At 37.1% G+C, this 19,525-nt stretch overlaps 1 protein-coding gene across 12 annotated transcripts in view; it reads left to right on the forward strand.

Annotated features, from left to right (window-relative positions):
* The window catches only part of INPP4B (inositol polyphosphate-4-phosphatase type II B), a 696,813-nt gene that overhangs the window by 644,407 nt on the left and 32,881 nt on the right, over positions 1 to 19,525 (forward strand). For 10 of the 12 annotated variants that reach the window (XR_014812874.1, XM_003129178.7, XM_084972777.1 and 7 more), the window contains 2 exons: positions 617 to 729; positions 4,420 to 4,574. Coding sequence is in view for 11 of the 12 variants with exons in the window: in XM_003129178.7 (XP_003129226.4) it covers positions 617 to 729; positions 4,420 to 4,574 (268 nt within the window). In the remaining variant the exon portion in view is untranslated. Of the gene's footprint in view, positions 1 to 616; positions 730 to 4,419; positions 4,615 to 19,525 lie in introns of all 12 variants that reach the window. The other 2 variants (XM_084972782.1, XM_084972786.1) reach the window with 1 other exon arrangement.

Here is a 19,525-nt window from a genome sequence, read left to right on the forward strand (position 1 = left end):
TGTTTTAGTTGAACTTTCAAATTCCACCTCCAAGATGTTCATTTTGATACAGTCTCATGATTCAGGCTAGCTACTTGGTAGCAAAAAAAAATGGAAGGTTACATCTCATGTCTCATCCACGTTGTATGTTTTGGTTGAAGTGAGGGGGCCATCATCATCAAAAAAGGTTTCCCTGATTGACTGGAAGATGCAAACTATTGTATATAGAATGGATGAGCAACATCCAAGAGCAGAGAACAATGTCCATATTCTATAATAATCCATAATGGGAAAATATAAATGTTATTTATATATGTATAACTGAGTAATTTTGCTGTGTAGCAGAAATTAAGACATTGTAAGTAAACTATACTTAAATAAAGTAGATTTGTAAAATTTTCCCTTCTTGGTGAGTGTTATATGATCAATTGACATTACCACAGTTATACACAATAGGCATATTTCTAAGTAAAGAATAAAACTGGGGGGATTAATAGGTATGACTATCCTCAGATACTCTGTTCCAAATGGCATTTGTTGTCACGGAACTGCATTTGCAGATATATTAAAGGAAACTCCATGGTTAGCTTAATACTAACATGGCTTCCTTTTTTTTTTCTGCTTTCTTTTTTTTCAGACATTTCACATTTCCAAGAACAAAATGATTTAAAAGGATTACTAGAAAATCTCCATCAAAACATCCAAGCCAAAAAGAGAAAGAATGTAGAAATCATGTGGCTGGCTGCAACGGTAAGCACTGTCCTCTCAGATTTTATTCCCTGTCAGCGTGATGACCAGCAAGCATTATTGGGTATCTGCTATGTGGGGGTTCCTCTGCATTTGGGTTACCCCATATCATTCTCCAATATCCAGGAGATTAGGCATCTAGTCCATCAATAGACTAGAACACAAGATAGAAGATGCATTTAATGAGAAAGAATTTTACTCATTGGCTTTTCTCATAAATCTGAGATGGTTTTGGTTCTTTGAGGTTAAAATCAAGTGTCTGTGATTCTTGATATTCCATGTTGCAATGTCAATCGCCCATGTCAATCAGGGTTTTGAAGGGCTGCTCTAGAGACATATGGTTTCAACAGAATATGGTTATCAGCTCTCTGGCTCATAGCCTCAGTAAAGCTCCTGGACATATTGTTCTGTTAATGAGCTTGTAAATGCCTTTGTTAATTTAGACATTGGCATAGAATTTATTACCAATGGATTGCTCCTGGGGTAATGAGCTATATTTTGAATGGTTCTTTCTCATTTAATGGCACCCTCAAGGTAGAAGATCTGCCTGCTTTCCCATCCCACGTTTCTACAAGATTGAGGGAGAAAACCGTGCCTGTATTTTTTAAGCTCTTATCTGGCAACCATTCAGGCATAGCTCACATGAACTTATGAATTTTGTTAAACATTCACATCAAGAGAGATCCTTTCACTAGGAAAGGCTCTTTTCATCAGGAAAGGCACACATTGGAGTTCTTTGTGATGGACGCCATATTTGTAGTCATTGCACAGGGCTGCTCCTGTAATTTGGAGTTCAGTGAAACAGATCTTCTCACATGTGCTATTCATTCTCTATCAATAATGTTTAAAACAAAGCCTTTCCCCTACTGCCAGCGCTTCAATTATAACCCAATATTACTAACTCTCTTCTGGGAAAAAGGAATGGATAATTTACCATGAGTCTATATAAAATAATTTACCAAGAGCAAAGCAAAGGAAAGCTCCTTTCTTTTCCCTTTATGCCCTCTTGGAGCCCTAGGGAATAACATGAAAGGTAACAATATGAAACATTGCTTTCAGGCAGCTCATTTACACTCTCGTCCCATTTAGCACCACACTGCATTACATGAAGGTTGTTTTTAATAGCTCTTTCTCCAGTGTGGCTGCTCTTTATATCTCCAAAGACTACCATGATTGCTAATTCTCACAAAAACTTCACAAAGATAGGTTTTAAGTTATCTTTACCATTTTACAAGTAACATGATAACAGGAAAGTAGTTTGATAATTTTCCAAAGCTATCTGACAACTTAGGAACATGTACCTAAGTCATAATATACATTTCATGTGGTTATTGTGAAACAAAGGATGCACGGGTATAGCCACAAATGCATATTTTCTCTAGTATATGTAGCTTTCTCATTTGAAAAATTTCCCACAAATTCTGCATGTTTTTGAAATTTTTTTTTTAAATGTACATAAGCCACCAAATATGGCTTACTCACAACTCACCTTTGAATGATGATTGCCTGTCTTGATAAATACACACACCCACAGTGTGCAAATTTAGCATTCTGTAGGAATATTGTTTTTATTGATTTTATTATTAATAGCATGTCTGTAGGTTGGTACATTAATTTCACTATCCTCTTTATAAACCGAGGACATTGATAATACTCTTAAAATGAAGAAATATAGAATGTCCCTTTGATGTTTTCCAAAAAATCTTTTTTTTTCTGTCTCTATTTAATTTTCCTCTCTTCTTTTAATCTATTAATGAAATATTGCCTTTGTGAATGTTTTACATTCTAATTGAAAAATGTAAATGTTTGATTTTGTCTTGAATGAATCTTAAAAAAAAGAAAATGAGACTTTAGAAAGACTAGATGTCGTATTAAGCTGATATTAAATTAAATGCTAAATTAAGATCATACAGTTCAAAAGAGTTGTGAAATACAGAAACTAAGGCCCAACCTGTCTGCTTTGATGAAATTGCCCCTGCTTCTTCTTAATTTTAAGTTTGTAATATGAAATAGCCTTGCTAGGATAGTTGCATATAATTGTGACAATACATTTAAAGAATGTTCATTTGTTTTAAAAATCTTTTTTAAAATTCATTTTTAAATAAAAATATAGACCACTGAGGTCTATATTCTATTACTCTAAATATAGTCAAATCTTTGTTACTTTATATTAAAAAATTTTTAAACACTTTTTAAAAAAGCATTAAATAATTATTAAATAATAATAATAACAATATTTTTTTCCAAATGAAAGACAATTATATGGTGAAATTATGCTCTCACATTTCCCTAGCCATTTACATTAGAAATAGTGAGAAAATACCTAAGGTCTAATAAGGACTTGTAAATCCTAAGGACAGTATCAGAATCACAATTAAATCATGGTAAAAACTCCTAATAAACTGATTTGTCATATCCTCTCTTCAAAGCAGGCAACCCTTAAGACCTCATTGATGACAGATAATAAAGCAGGCCTGTATTACATCACATTAGATGTATTTTAAGTGCATGTTGATTAGCACTGTTGATGTTAAAAGTGATGATTGTTATCTCATATCAGCATTGCCATGGGCTGGGGAAGAGAAAAGAATGGAACGATTCATCTATTAACCATAAGTCATAGGTTATGAGACCATAAATTATTGATACTAAGAGATTCTTCTGGCTTGCATCAGAATTACACAGAGAGAAACAGAAGAAGACAGAACTTAAAGACTAGGTCCTTGTTAGGTACTTATATTAGCGTCCTGGCTCTGTTCTGTTGTTCTAACCTGTCTAAACCTCAGTTTCCTTATATATACAATGAGATTAATATGCCTTCCTCCAGAGTTCATGTGCAGTTAAATTAAAAGAGCAAATATATGTGAAATGTATTAGCATGGTACCTGGTGCACAGTATATATGCTCTTAATAGCGGCCATTTTTGGTGTCTTTATTCTTATTAGTTGTGTTGATGAGTAGTTTCCTTATCTGCTGCACTTGGCATCATGCAGATATTTGAACTCTTATAACATCCAACAGAGACTGGCAAAGGTTTTTTTTTTAATATATAGTAAGAAGATATTAGCAATTTAAGAACTTAAATCAAGTGGCTGATCCAGGAAAGAGAGATTTTTTTTTTCCCTTCACTATTAATGTATTGCTTTTCAGCTGTGATTATTATCATTATCCCCTGCAGCTCAGGTCCCCTCTCAGACAGCTTTGCTGCCTCTGCTGGATATTTACCATCTTATGTGGCTGCAACAGTCCCACGCCACATGTACAAAAAATTAAATAAATCTATTCCACCAGCTTTTGAAATGAAAAGATACTACTTTTCCATTCCATAGGGCAAATTGAAACAATTGACTTTTATAAATTAACAGAAATTGAGTTGGTTTAGACTAGAAGTGTTTAGAGGACTCTGAGACTTTAGAATGATCTACAAATAAACAGTAAACTACATAGGAGTTCCCACTGTGGCACAGTGGGTTATGAATCTGACTGCAGTGGCTCAGGTCACTGTGAGGGTGCAGGCTCAACCCCCAGCCCAGCACGGTGGATTAAAGGATCTGACATTGCTGCAGCTGTGGTGTAGGTCGCAGGTGCAGCTTGGATTCAGTCCCTGGCCCAGGAACTTTGATATCCCGAGAGTGTGGCCATAAAAAATAAAAGACAAAAACAAAACCAAAACTATTTATATGTCTGTTACAGATTTGTCGCAAACTAAATGGCATTCGTTTCACCTGTTGTAAAAGTGCCAAAGACAGGACGTCGATGTCAGTGACACTCGAACAGTGCTCAATCTTGAGGGATGAGCACCAGTTACACAAGGACTTCTTTATCCGAGCACTGGATTGTATGAGAAGGTATCGCAGCTCCCATGGCTTCAATTTCCTTTCTTTTAAGGTCATTTTAAAGTTTTTTTTTTTTTCCAGATACATATTTTCCTAGAGTACTAAACATTTCGTAACTTCAGTGCATTCCCATGGCTTATAGCTCATGACATGAAAGATAATTTTCAGTATTCTCTCTACTCATTTTAGGCTGTAAAAAAGAATGTGGCCTGATTTTGGATCATCTGATTGGAGAACATATTTCATTTGTGCATTTTGACCCAAGTTAATATATAACACTTGAAGAGCACAGTTCCTTTACATACAAGTCCTTATGTGTATGCACAAAATAAAACTAAGTCATTATCCAAAACAGCCAACTATCCAAAAAAATGGCAACTAACAGGTGACCTTCCCATGGCTTGCAGGGTTCTTCCCATCTTTAACCTCCTTCCTAAAATTGTTTTCACATCACTCATCGTAAAGATGGGACGACACGGTTCCTTTAAAATAGAGAATTTATATTGTTACTCTGCCGACATTTAAAATGCTATGCCTGAAGTCATGTTTCTGAATTCATTTCCGCAGTAATTAAATCTAAAGTCTAAGCCATAATGGAAAGGAAAAAATGCCTCATTCACAACGTCTGTCGTCAAGGACACACGTTAATTAAAAACTTAAGTGAAATTGTCTCTTTTCTGCAAAGACTGACTCAGAAGCACAACAGGAAACATGGGACCAGCGCCCTGTTCCCAGAAAGGAATGTCATGTGATGCTCCAGAGAGGGCTGCTTCTTATCTGGCATGTCATTAGCTTCTGCTTTTCTTTTAACTGCTACAGTCTTTCCGTGGCGATGGTGATGCTTGCCTGCGCTCCTTCTATGCTGTATGTTTTTCCCACTAATGAGCAGTTTCTGAAGTTCTCACTTCTACCCCATTTCATGTCTCTTGGCATTTTCATTGTTCAGTGGAGTTCTATCATAATTTTTGGATAAATGTATGATGGTGTCTTTGAGCCCTGACATGAGCATCTCAGCCATGAGACATGGTTGTTATAAAACCTTCTTTCAAAAATAATCTCTCAGCACTCACAAGGAAATATTTGGAATCTGAGCATGAAGTCTTCTAATGTGCTTCTAAGTGCAAATGTCGCTATGGATGGAACATAGTAAGGGCAGAAGCACATGATATGGAGGGCCAGAGACCCAGAAGACTAAAATGAATCAACCAACACAAAGTCTCTGGATGGTGAAATTGTTACTTGAATATTTAAAGTGTAGGTAAGAGCAGACCCTTAAATCATAAAGAGAATTTTTTCAAATTGGTAAGTAAAGGGTGTTTCTGGCATATACCTCTTTAATTATAAAACTCTCTAGTTTGGTACAGCATAAAGGTTGCATGCAATTGACATTATAGGTACAACATACTTGCTAATGACATAGCTTTGATGGGAGTTCAGTTTTGTATTGTGAAATAAAGTAAGGCTCTAAAAATGTAATCCCAAAACACTAAAGATCTTAACTTCCATATCCCTATGTGTATAATTGTTTTTGGTAAATTCAAATCTGTCAAATGTACATTTTAGTTTTGTTTATGCATGTAGATGTAAGGGCTTCATGAGAGTGTAAGAGCCTGTCTGTGTGTGTGTCTAAGGTAAATAAGATGTGTCGTTTTCTTGAATAACTGCCATCCTTTCCGTCTCTGGGTGCTCTCTTACTTCACACGCCCATAGGTTTATAAGCTCTGGCACCAGGGAGGGAAGAGTAGATGAGAGGATGAGGCTTGGGAACCAGCTGATTTGAGTTTGGCCAGGTCAAATCCAGGCCAGTGACCACTAACCAGCCCAGAGGACGTTCATCTCACACTGCCTCTTAGTGCCTTAGGCAAGTCAGTCAGCCTCTCCGTGCCGTAGTCTCCTCATGTGTAAAACAGACGTGTGCTCCTTAGAAATGTCTCCAGGATTCAGTGACTTGATATGTGTAAGGTGATCAGAACAATGTTTGAGACACAGAAATCACTATACAATATTTGCTAAAAAAAATAAATATTAGGAGATTCTTGTTGGCCTAGTAGTTAAGGATCCAGCATTGTCGCATTGTCACTGCTGTAGCTTCGGTTCTGTCCCTGGCCCGGTAACTTCCACATACCTTAGCTGTGGCAAAAATAAATAAATATATGAAAATAAAAATAAATATCGAGGGTCATGATCTTTCTGATACTATAAAATCTAGGAAGTTATGAGTCTCATAATTTTTCTGAATATATTATGACATATACATAAAAGTCCAATCCCGTATATTAAAATAAAGTATGCTGCCAAATCTTATAAATGAAGTTTCATGTGCAGAGTTTTATCTATTTAAGAAAATAAGCACTTCAAATACCACTTTAAAAGTGTGCATGTGTTTGCAAATGTTGTCCTAATTATGGGTGGATTCATTCGTTAAAATAAGCCTGGAGAGTTTTCCTATAAATATTTTTTATGTTAGTGTGTTACTGTATGCCCTTACAAATAATCATGGGATGTGAGATTGAGGAATCACCTTAGAAATTTAGTCAAACCTGCTTCACCATATGAATAATGAAACTGAGCTTTACAGAGTATTTTAGCAAAGACTATTCAGAAAATACTATAGCTCGCACTAGAACACAGATTCCTTGGTTATATTTTTTTTCCCCCGTGCTATACAGTAGGGGTGTATTTTTGTTTGCCTTATTTGTGCTTTTTGTTTGCCTTAATTATATTTTATTATTTTCTTTGTGCCTAGTAAAATAAAATACTATCACTTAAAATTATTTGGTTATTTAAAATATTAAATATCATATAGATCATAAAAACCGTGTACTTTTAGAAATTTGGGACTGTGTACAAGTCCTAAATGGTCTGCCCAAATCCTGAGACCCTGGAACGTAAACTCTAGTTCTTGAATATAAACTCTTTAATTTTCTGTCATGTTCACCATTGTATCTGGGTATTGAGCACCTTGCTGGGTCCAGATTGAAGTAAATATAAGCAGTGGTTGAATAAATGAAGAACAGTTCAAATAGGAATTCATTCTGCTGCCTTCTGCTTTTCAGAACCATGTAGCAATTTTTTCATCTTTGTTTTGAATTATGTTTTGAATTATGTTCAGAGACAGTAGTTCAGCTCTTATACTTACGTGCAAGCCCTGATCCCTCTGGTTGCATTTGGGTCTGTCAATGATGAGTCAGAAGTTATGCTCAAACAGCTCAATCCAGTGAAACTTCCAACCTCTCCTGATATATTTTGTGTGTGGATTGGGGAACATATTCAAATTCAGGAGTTTTCATATCCACCGCCCTGCGTTTTCGTTGTACAGGCCCTGTTAGGTCCTACTGGTCAGCCCAGGATGTGTGGAATTGAGTCAAAGCCTTCCCTGGCTCTCTCATGGCCAGGATCTCATTTCCGGTTACATCTTTGGCTAGTTACTGGTCAATTGGGAGTACCATCTCAGGCCAGCTGTGAAGTTGACTGCAAGCATTTATTTGCTTCCAAGGACTCTAAGGCTTCTGACCTGGGTGAATTTCCACTCTCCGCTTCAAAAGCAGGCAGATCCTGGGGCAGCAAAGTTGCTGGTTTCCATGGTAACCCCACTGTAGCCGAAGCTGAGCTCCCAGAGGGGAAGAGGTGGAAAAACCACAGATTCCCCCTCTTCTCACCCACCAGTCAGTAGTTTTCCGTGAAGATACACTTTTCCACTTGTTGCTTGACTTTGGCTGATTACCAGGGTCCTGAAATCATTGGTTTCAATAATATTTTTCAGTGTCAAAGCTTTTGGAAAAGAAAGAGGATTTTTTCACAGCTCCTCAAGATCTGCCATCTGATGGGGAGTCTCACCCTCCAGATGGTGGCTTTTAAGTGCTTCTGGGACACAAAACTAAGTATATTTGAATCCCATGAAGTTTATCATTGAGTTGGATCCAGGAATCCAGAATTTTTAGAATTTTACACGTATCCTGGGACACAATCCTGAATTAAGAAAAAAAAAAAAAACTAGTATTTTAAAGTAGTTTGATTTTTATGTTTTTAAATATGTTAAAATTTTTAATTTATTTCACATTAGTTGCAGTTTGTTTTATCTTTTGAATTATTTTAACCACTTCTCAGGCTCTTCACTCTGGATTTTTTTTTTTTTAAGTTCATCAGGATTATAATATCATTGCTGTTGTCCTAGGTTTTCTTTCCTCATTTATACTAAACTTTTCTATTGTGGTATGTTATCTGTGTAACAGTTTCAGATTTTTTATGGATGAGAGAAATGTTACAGATAAAAAACCTTGTTCTGATACCTCCTCACCAGATTAAGCTCCACAAGAATAGGGATTTTTGTTTTCTTGTTCACTGTTATAGTCACATACCTAGAATAATGCCTAGTTACAGTAGGTTCTAAATAAATAGTCAACAAATGAGTGAATGAACAGCAATAGGTTTCCAAAATGTTTACATTCTGCACATTAGGCAGTTTTGTGTATACATAGGCATTTGGAAATAAGCAAATGAAATTACCACTCAACTATGACATATTTATAAACGAAAGTACCAGAAGATGAAATCTTCGGAGAGATTTTGATACAAATTCAAAACCAAAGAGGCCACAATCTACCTTAATTGTCAACCCAACTTTTAGAAACAGACCTGATTGAAAGAAAAAAGTGTTTATTTGCAGCTCGTTAAGGCTGCAGCTGGGGAGACACAGATTCAACAAGCATTTGAATGGTGTTCCTTCCAGACTACAAAATAGAAAAGCCTGATAAAGGCAACAAACCACAAGGTTACAGTTAGTTACATGAGTTGTTTACCAAGAATGATCATTGGAGTTGGCAAAAAGTAAAAGTGCTTGTTATGTAAGGATTGGTTGGGGTTCCAAATGGTTGCATAGCTACAAGGGAAGACTGTAAGACCATTAGTTGCAGCTCACAAGAGCTCACAGCCTGGGCGTGTCCTTGGATCTGGTACAGTTCAAAGAAAGTTCAGGTTCTCAGCAGTGCAGAGACTGGTCTGAAACCAGGTCCTCAATGGCTGTGCAACTCCATTTTTCTATACTGGAACCGTGATTACTCCACCATAATTTCAGCTTGTCATCACCCCCTCGGTACATTTTTTAAACATTTCAGCTCTTTTCCTACATGCCCAGAATTACACGTCCTTCACACTCCAGACATGTGCCGCTAGTTACAGTCTGTTTGACTGACATGGTGCAAGATCCTCTTCAGATTCTTCAGATTGAGGGGTTTGTGAGGGGTCTGGGTGGATCTGACTCTGCAAGGAGCTCTTAGGGGTCACCTCTATTGTAAGACCAAAGCAATGATTCTTACAGGAGTCCCACCATAGACGAGGCTCTGAGATGGGGCCGGGGTTGAGGACCACTTGACTAAAGTCCACCTCATTTAAACCAGCCTCTCATTTAAACCAGCCTCCCTTCAGTAATTGACTTCAGTGGCTTTGTAGTAAGACTATAAGGCCAGTATAGCGAGCCTTTCTTTGAGTTTTGAAGTGTAAGAGTCTTGCCAAATTCTCCCTTGATCATCTGTAGCAGAAATTTACAAAATGGCTGAATAATTGGCACATTTTTATTTTGAAAAAGAAAAAAAGAGGAGTTCCTATTGTGGACCAGGGTGTTCTTACCCGACTAGTTATCTATGAGGATGCAGATTAAGGATGGGTTAAGGATCCAGCGTTGCCAAAAGCTTCGGTGTAGGTTGCAGATGCAGCTCAGATCCCACATTGCTGTGGCTATGGTGAAGGCCAGCAGCTGCAGCTCCAATTCAGCCTCTATCCTGGGAACCTCCATATGCCACGGGTGTGGCTCTGAAAAGGAAGGAAGGAAGGGAGGAAGGGAGAACAGAGTTTCCTGGTGGCCTAGAGTGTTAAGGATCCAATGTTGTCACTGCCATGCTGCAGATTCAAGCCTGAGAACTTCTGCAGCACGGCCGAATAAAAAAATTTTAAAAAGGCAATGAATACCATATCAACACAGTTTTTTCTTATGGAATCACCATTGCATGCTAAGAACCATCTTATCCCAATGCATTTGCAAATTGCATTTTTAGTAGGGACTTTCAAACATATTTGATTAATAGATGATTAGGATTGGCTTTAAAAATACAAAATTTGACTGGATTGTAAAATGCCATGTTTTATCAAAAAAAAATAACAGTTAGGAAATTCAATTGCCACTAAAAAGTAAATGAAAATGAAAATGCCACCAGTGCACCCTTATTTTCTCTTAAGAGGAATTCTAGGATTATATGTGTATATGGTGCAGCAGTGTGATACCATATTGCTTAGTTGTCTGTCTGTAACTTTTATTTTCCTTATGCTACGTTACTCTGCAATCTGTCATTCTATAATGGCTCTTTAAAATTAAGATAGTTGATATGTCATTAGCAAGATTAATCAGGGTATATTTCATCATACAACCTACTTATCACCCTTGAGATACAGGGCTTTAATCATTCTATTTTAGTAAATATTTAATTCACAAGAGAGAGATTAAAAGGCCCATCAGCAGCCTTATTGAGTTTTATTATCCTATTGAATGTCATAGTCTCAACATGAAAATTTTTATGTCGGGGAACATAACTTATAAAATGTTCGGCCTTATAAATATGTGATGTCACTGTAGGTTTTACTTCTCATGACTTCCTCCTTTATGGAATTCACTTTCGAGTCATTTGTGTTCGAATAAAAAAAATATCTTCTTTCTTTTTTTTTGTCTTTTTGCCATTTCTAGGGCCGCTCCTGCGGCATAAGGAGGTTCCCAGGCTAGGGGTCGAATTGGAGCTGTAGCCTCCGGCCTACGCCAGAGCCACAGCAATGCGGGATCCGAGCCGCGTCTGCAACCTACACCACAGCTCACAACAACGCCGGATCGTTAACCCACGGAGCAAGGGCAGGGACCGAACCCGCAACCTCATGGTTCCTAGTCGGATTCGTTAACCACTGTGCCACGACGGGAACTCTGTATATCTTCTTTCTTTAGTCTTCCTTCCACTTGGGCTTACTTTACTTTTGCTTGATTGTACCAGTTGGAGAAGAGCTCCCTTTATTTCGTAGGATCCCTTACTTCAGATATTGAATTGAATAATAAGCATTGCAGACATAGGCAAATGAAGCTTTCGGTAATCTCTTGACTATTTGAAGGGGATGTGTTTGTGTAGAACAGCACAAGTGGGAACAGTTTCTCCATTATCACTTCGTATTATCTCTTCCGTGGAGAGTTTCAGTGGTAGGTTTTGCTGCATCACTGCAGTAATATCTGTGACAAATAGCAATAGTCAGCCCACATGAAGTCACTATCAGCTGAAGCTTGCAAATAATTATGCAAAAACGAAAACTGACCCTGCTTAGGAGGTTGTTGCTTCAGCTGATGGTTAGATGAAAGGTGCTTCAGGGAGTACACTTCTTTGGAAATCATGTTGGAGCAAATATCTCTTAAGATATTCACAGATGAGGGAGTTCCCATCATAGCTCAGCAAAAATGAATTTAACTAGCATCCATGAGGATGTGGGTTCAATCCCTGTCCTCGCTCAGTGGGTTAAGGATCTGGCATTGCTGTGAGCTGTGCTGTAGGTAACAGATGCAGCTCAGATCTGGCATTGCTGTGGCATTGTGTAGGCCGGTGGTTACAGCTCCAATTCGACCCCTAGTCCGGAAACCTCCACATGCTGCAAGTGCGGCCAAAAAAAAAAAAAAAAGAAAGAAAGAAAGGAAAACAAAAGAAAAAGAAATAAAAGCTATTCACAAATGAATCACCAGAAAAGAACTGTTCCTACTGGAGAAGTCAAAGAATGACCTACCAAAAAACGTTCAACTCTGTGAACAAAATGTGTATGCTGATTTTAGGGAATCTTCCTCATAGAATTGTATCAGATTATTTTACGACTAAAAAGTAATGTTTTTTTTTAATTGAAGTATAGTTGATATACAGTATGTTAGCTTTCTGCTGTATAGCAAAGTGACTCCATTGTATACATATGTGTGTGTATTCTTTTTCAGATTCTTTTCCAGTATACGTTATCACATGATACTGAATATAGTTCCCTGTGCCTAGGTCCTTGTTGTTTAGTGGGTTTTTTTCCCCTAATCGAAGTATAGTTGATTTAATGTTGTGTTAATTTCAGATACACAGAAAGTGGTTTTGAGGTCTTTTTCTTTTCCTCAATTTGTTTTGCATTTAATTTTGTTTTCAAGTACTAGTAACTAGTGACTTGAGACTCTGTGACTATGGAGCTTGTCTTTCAAAGCCATTACGAGTTTTTGACACACCTTTCTAAATAAGTCACTTCTTTTAATTCTTCAGAGTATTAGCTGACATATAAGTGTACAGTTGTATATTTTAATTTAATAAAGTAAAATATAAATAATTTAAATAAATAGAATTTCCACCGCAAACAAGGGTTTTTAAAGTCAGAAACACCTGGGGTTAAATTCTTACTCCAGCAATTATTTTCTGTGCAACTTTGGACCTCAGTTGGCAACAGTTAATCTCCAGACCTCAGTTTCCTCATCTGTAAACCAAGAATAACCACCTCTCTCCTGCAGGTGTCCTGTTAAATGAATCACATATTTGAATTTTCTATGCTCATTGGATATTAGGAACTCTGCTCAATAAATGTTACACCTGTTCTCTGTCCTGTCTCCATCCCTACCACCCTTCTTAACCTTTCCTGTCCCGTGTTTCTCTATAAGCGTCTCCTCTGAGACTCCTGAAATTAAGGAATTTCCCTGGTGTTTAAGATCTTAAAAGGAAAGTCCCAGGTTAATACTTGTTTTCTAAAGGGCTTAAACTCTCTCAGTGATTATGGGCTAGAGGGTTTGGAAGTGTCGGTAGAGCTCTACTAATAGCACCAGGGGACTCTGGGAGCAGCTCAACCGAGAATAGAAGGTTAGTGGTCATCTGTGGTCTCCAGGCAGGTCGTCGGTACTCAGCCAATGGAGCTTGTCCAACTCTTGAATGCCCACAGACTTGACTGGATACCCAGTAAATAATGAGCCACGACCCCCTCCTCAGATGACCTGGGCAGATGTATCACGAGCAGAAATATGTTACCATCTTGTTCATGGTCAAACATAAATATTTATTGATATTTAGTATGGCAGAGTACCGTGCTAAACAAAGGGAGGCATAAACTTTTATTAATAGAAACTGAAAGTGAGTTCTTGCTGTGTACTAAGAATTACATAAAATATTCTGTATGAGGAACCTTAATTTAATCCCCTCATTAATATTAATGAGGCTGTGAAATAGATGTGGTCACATGTCTAAAATGTATTATTAGAATGAATCAGAGGAAAGAAGGAATCATGGTGGGTTGAGGTGGTCCTGAGGGAAGTAGGCTTTGAATTGAGTCTTGAGGGTGAATACAGATTAGCTAAGCAGCAAAGAAGAGTTGGGAGTTCTTGACTAGGAATATATAAATGGCTAAGGCTAGGAGTATTATTTATTAACTCATCCATTTGTTAGGAGTTTTTGCTTCCAGAACTGGTCTCTTGGTATGTGTCACAGTCAACAACTCATATTCTTCAGCTGATATCATGTTTTTGAGATCTAAGTTCATGTATAAGGTCTAGTCCTCTCCCTTTAATAGCTGTATAGTATTCCTTCATGTGAATAGAGTACAATTTATCTACTCCCCTATTGAATTTTAGCTTGTTTCTGATACTTTAGTACTTTAAGCAATAGTGTAACAGATGATAACCATGAATACAAGTGTGGGAGTACATAAACCTATAAGTGGAATGAGTGGTATTTATATTTTCAGTTTTACTCGATGTTACCAGAGTGCCCTTCAAAGTAGTTATACTAATTTATATTCTACACGCCATGCTCATGTGTTCCCATCTTTCCACATGCTCCAATATTTGTACTATAAGAGTTTTTACCTATCTGATGGGTGAAAAGTGATATCCTGGCTTAATTTGTATTCTCCCTATAATAAGTGATATTGACTATCTTTCTAAATATCCCAGTTTCCCCTTTTGGTCATTGATATTTCTTGTTTCAGATATTAGAGGTTTACCTATAATTGTGACTTTAAAAAAGGATTCCAGGGAGTTCTTGTCATAGCTCAGTGGTAGGGAACCCAACTAGTATCCGTGAGGACACGGGTTCAATCCCTGGCCTCGTTCAGTGGGTTAAGGATCCAGCGTTGCCATGGGCTGTGGTGTAGGTTGCAGATGCAGCTCAGATCTGGCGTTGCTCTGGGTGTGGCGTTGGCCAGCAGCTGAGGCTCTGATTCAGCCCTACCTGGGAATGTCCATATGCCATGGGTGCATCCCTAAAAAGACAAAAAAAAAAAAAAAAGAAAAAAGGATTCCAGCCTTTATAAAACACTGCTTTATTTAAGTCAAAGCTTCCAGAAGAGGTTTCAGAAATAGTAGTTTTTTAGAAAATATTTTTATTTGTTTTGTTTATTTTCTTTAAAAAAAGAAAGCACAGTGAGTAGTACAGAAGAGTCTCTTGGGTTTGGAAAGAGAAATGCACAGTGTTTTGACAGGAGTCTGTGTTGTGATCTAAGACATTTTAGAACTCCATTTTAGACAAGGGAAGGAAACTTCCAGCTGAGCCACAAACAAAAATCTATAGGCGATTAGGGAGATGATGGATGCCTTTGTGCTTGGAAAATGAGGTGTAGCAGGAACTAGTCCTAGCAAGAGCTCGTCCTCGTTAATGAAGCCAGAGATGCAGGCAGCCCAGGCCTGAATGTTATGTGGGGGAGCAGTAACCTGGGAAGTCCGTTTATGCTCCTGGGAGATTGAGATACAAAACTCAAGGAAGTGAGTGGTGCAGTCTTATTTCCTTGAACTTGAATGCCATGTTCAAAGAGAGAAATGTCTCAGAATTAAACACATGGATATGGAACAAATATTGTTGTTCTATCTCAGATCCTATTTGCTTTTAACGTTTACCCATTTGTTAGGCTATTCCATTCCCACATAATAATGCTTCCCAAATCTCAGTCATCCATTTAACTACCTAATGTCATGTGAACAATCATTTATTTTAGCCTTGTCCTGGGCAGTTACACCCATAAATCCATGCACCTGTTATGTTTGTTATATGATATTTGTCCTAATAAACATGAGTACATTCAAAACTATTAAAATTGATAATGAGCCTGGTGACTAAGCAACTTAGTGACTAAAGGTAATATACTTATACATCTGTACAGAAATGACAATGAGCTGAATATGTGGTTTTACAAAGTAGACATCCACTTGTGAAATGCTTGGATATAATGTTAAGGCACAATGCGCAAAATTTAAAATAAAGAATATTTATTAATATGCAGAGTTAAAATAAATTCTGCCTTCATCCAAGTGCTTTTACTCTGCTTGGGTAAACACTGTCATTAAAAGGGTTTTGACCCTCCTTCTAACCTGAGTGTCAGTTGTGATGCTCCAGTCTCTAGCCCAGGGTGACAAACTGAGAGTCTTCACAGGCTCCTGTCTAATGAAAACTCGGCTGGAAGGCAATAGAGGTTATGGAAAAGCAGCCAAAGTACTGCACACTTCTCTCCTGATCAGAAGATCAGAGATGACAGAGAAGTGCAAATGCACAGTGTAATGTTTATACCCAAGGGTAATGGTCTCCAGTCCCGAGGGCAAAAATACATTATGTACAATTAACCGTATTCTCTTCTCTTCCTTGAGCCCCTCAGAATTAGTGTATGAATCACACAATTATAAGAATCAAGAGTATATTTTATAAAGCATATAATTTACAAAATTGGTACCTGATTAGTAGTAGTAAGTCCCACGTGATGCTTCTAAAGTATCTCAGTTGTTTTGGGGATTTCACTGCCCTGAATCCTCTGGAATCCAGTCATCCGGCCAGCTCAGTGGAGAGCAGGGTGTCATGTGACGTAGGTATAGACAGTCCCTGTCTTAAGATAGTATGACTTAGGAGTTTGAGACTTGATGATGGTGCAAAAGGGATACACATTCAGTAGAAACTGAGTTTTGAATTTTGAATTTGTCTCTTTTCCTGGGGCTCATGATAGGAGGTACCTATACTTTCCGCAATGCTGGGCAGAGGTACCCACTGCTCCCATTCAGCCACAGGATCCTGAGGGGAAACAGCCCATGTACAATTAACTACCACTCCATTTTTCACTTTCAGCACAGTATTTAATAACTTATATGAGCGTTTTGAGGCTGTATTATAAGTTTGAGTTAGATGACTTTTGTGCAACTGTAGGTTAATGTAAGTGCTCTGAGCATGTTCCAGGTAGGCTATGCTAAGCTATGATGATCTGTGGGTTAGATGAATTAAATGCACTTTTGCAATATATTCAACTTAAAATGAGTACTATAAATCATCTGAGCACTTTAAATGTATGGCATTCTTTAATAAGCTTTTTCTTTTTTGATATAGTGGCTTCATTCCTAGTTAGTTTTATGACATAACTCACCTTTTCTCTTTCTTTACCTTCCATTCTTGATATCATATTAAATTTTATGTATCCATTTAAATTGTCTTAAATTCTTTTTTTAAAACAGGACAGGATGTAAATACTTAAGAATAAAATCGCATAAGGCATTCCCTACCTGCTATGCTCAAGACTTTTCCTAAATCTGCTCCTAGCACCCATCAAATCAAGTCAGCGATCTCGTTTTTTTATTTAATTCAATTTAATTTTATTAGCATGTAGTTGATTTACAGTGTTGTGTAAATTTCTACTGTGCAGTATGGTGACCCATTCATGCATACATACATATATATACATTCTTTTTCTCCTACTATCTTCTATCATGTTCTATCCCAAGAGATAGGATATACTTAAAAAAAAAAAAAAACTAGTCTCTTACACATGAGAATCTGAATTTATGTGTTTTCAAAGTGTTTTCTGTCTACTCAACTATTTGAGAAAATTATGGCATTATATTTTTCTGTGCTTTGGAGTTTACAAATCACCTTGCCTGCTCTCTTGCTCTAGAAAATAGGAATACAATAGACATCATCTGTTGTTCAGTTTCTGTTCCCTGGTTTAATTTTATAACAGATTCAGAGATGGAATTTTTATAACAGATAGTTTTATTTGATTTTGTGATAAAAGATTTTTTTTTCCTCTTGGAAAGACCGGAACAAAAGTGAGAAAAAAGCATATTAAAGCTGTCAAGAGATATTATTTTTGCCAGAAAAGGAGGGGGAAAAATGCCTTCCTCTTCACAAGAATGAGTTGATTTTACAGCAGCTGCTCTTGAAATGGATACATTTATTGAAAATGCCTACTTATCTTTACTTATCAGTAAAAAAGAGAAAAACCGTCTTTCTTATAAGAAAACAAAATCTCACATGCATATATGCAAGGTACATATGATCAAACAGTACATGGACATAAAGTCACAAGGCAACTGAAGCAGCTGTATGTACTTGCCATGGGTATAGCTTGACTGTAGGAGAAATGTGTGGGAAGCCCAAACTCTAACAAGCATTTACTGAGTTGAATCTTTTTCCTCCGTGGTTGGATTACATAAATACAATTTTAATGTGCCTGTCAATAATTTTAAAATTGCTAATGAATTGTGTGGTCCCTGAACAGAGTATAGATATACTTTATAATTGGAAATTAATTCTAATCATGAGACTTTGTTTGGGGGTCAAATAAATCTTATTTTTTGAAAAAAATAAGATTTAATATTCATGTAGTCAGCTTTAACCTCCCCAAAGTGCAATCTTAGAAATGCTTTTATAAATTACAATTTTATGAGGTTATAGTTTCCGATCATAACAGAAGATGGAAACTATTTCATTTCTATTTATGACAGGGTAAAATAAAGGCATGGTTTCTCGTGGTCTGCTTTATATAGTTTTACAATAAATGTATGTGTATGTTTATCTTGCCATCTTTGCTTACATCTCTTGAATAACAAAAGAAGGAAACACTAACAATCTTGGTATGGATGCTGGGATGAAAGGAAAATGAAAAATATTCCAGATTTTTAAAAAATTTAAGACTTAGGGGATGTTGGCATGTTAAGCTAATGAAAATGAATTTTTATAAGTTTAAAATTTTAAAGTTAGCAGTTGCCTTTTGTATATCCTTAACTCCAACTATGTCTTAAAATGATTATTAGCTCATTTTGCCGATATGTTGCCAAACGCTGCTGATTTCCTCTTGGGGTTTGATTAGGAACAGAAGCAAAATTTTGATTTAACTAATTTTAATCATAAGAAAAAAAACAGAACTAAGAGATCTGAAAGAATCTGGACCTGTGTGTGTAGAAGGTTTCTGGTTTATATAGAGTTTGATGAGGTAAAGGCTTGTGTCAACTTCCATGTCTTGACCAGGTTGGATGGGGAGGTTCTTCCAGATGGGAAGAGCTTTCTGTCCCCTACAGAGGCAAGCCTTCTGCTTGCAAGGTCACCTGGTCTCAATATTTCCCCCAGCAACTAAAAGAGAGCTGCTATGAGGAAGACAGGCTGTGCTCCCCATGGTTGTTGATTTCTCCTCCAAGGGCAGTACTAGGCAATCTGGTATCTTTGACATGTCCTTAAAAAACTAAATAAATAAATTACTACTGAAGCAATGTTCTTACACATAAAAGAAACCTTTTGTGCCGTTATCCTCAGGTGGCCTTATATCTCTGTTGGTACCATATATCTAAGAGCAAAATATAGTATTTCAATTTAGGTCAAAACTTGTGTGGAAGCATCTGAACAAGTATAGTTAATGTTCTTTTTTTTCCATTTCTGTCAAGATAGATACCTGAGGTCTAGAATCCTTTTTTCTGTTGAATCAGTGGGAGAAGTGAAGCTAGGTATCTCTGGTCCAGCACCTTGTAATACCTTATATTAATGAATATATGAACATAATTATTTCTTAATGTAGATATTGTCCTTAAGCCTATGGTAGCCCTTTAATTATGTTTGGCAGGCGATTTTTCAGTGGAAGGTTCTGTGCTTGAAAATAACGTGATGGAAGGCAAGAGCAGACATGCCGGAGCAAAACAGGAC

This window comes from Sus scrofa, chromosome 8 (assembly GCF_054392235.1).
Source record: "Sus scrofa isolate SSC_HxYL_T2T_F1_AM1 chromosome 8, Sscrofa_HxYL_maternal_Yorkshire_Landrace_v2.0, whole genome shotgun sequence".
Lineage (NCBI taxonomy): Eukaryota > Metazoa > Chordata > Mammalia > Artiodactyla > Suidae > Sus > Sus scrofa.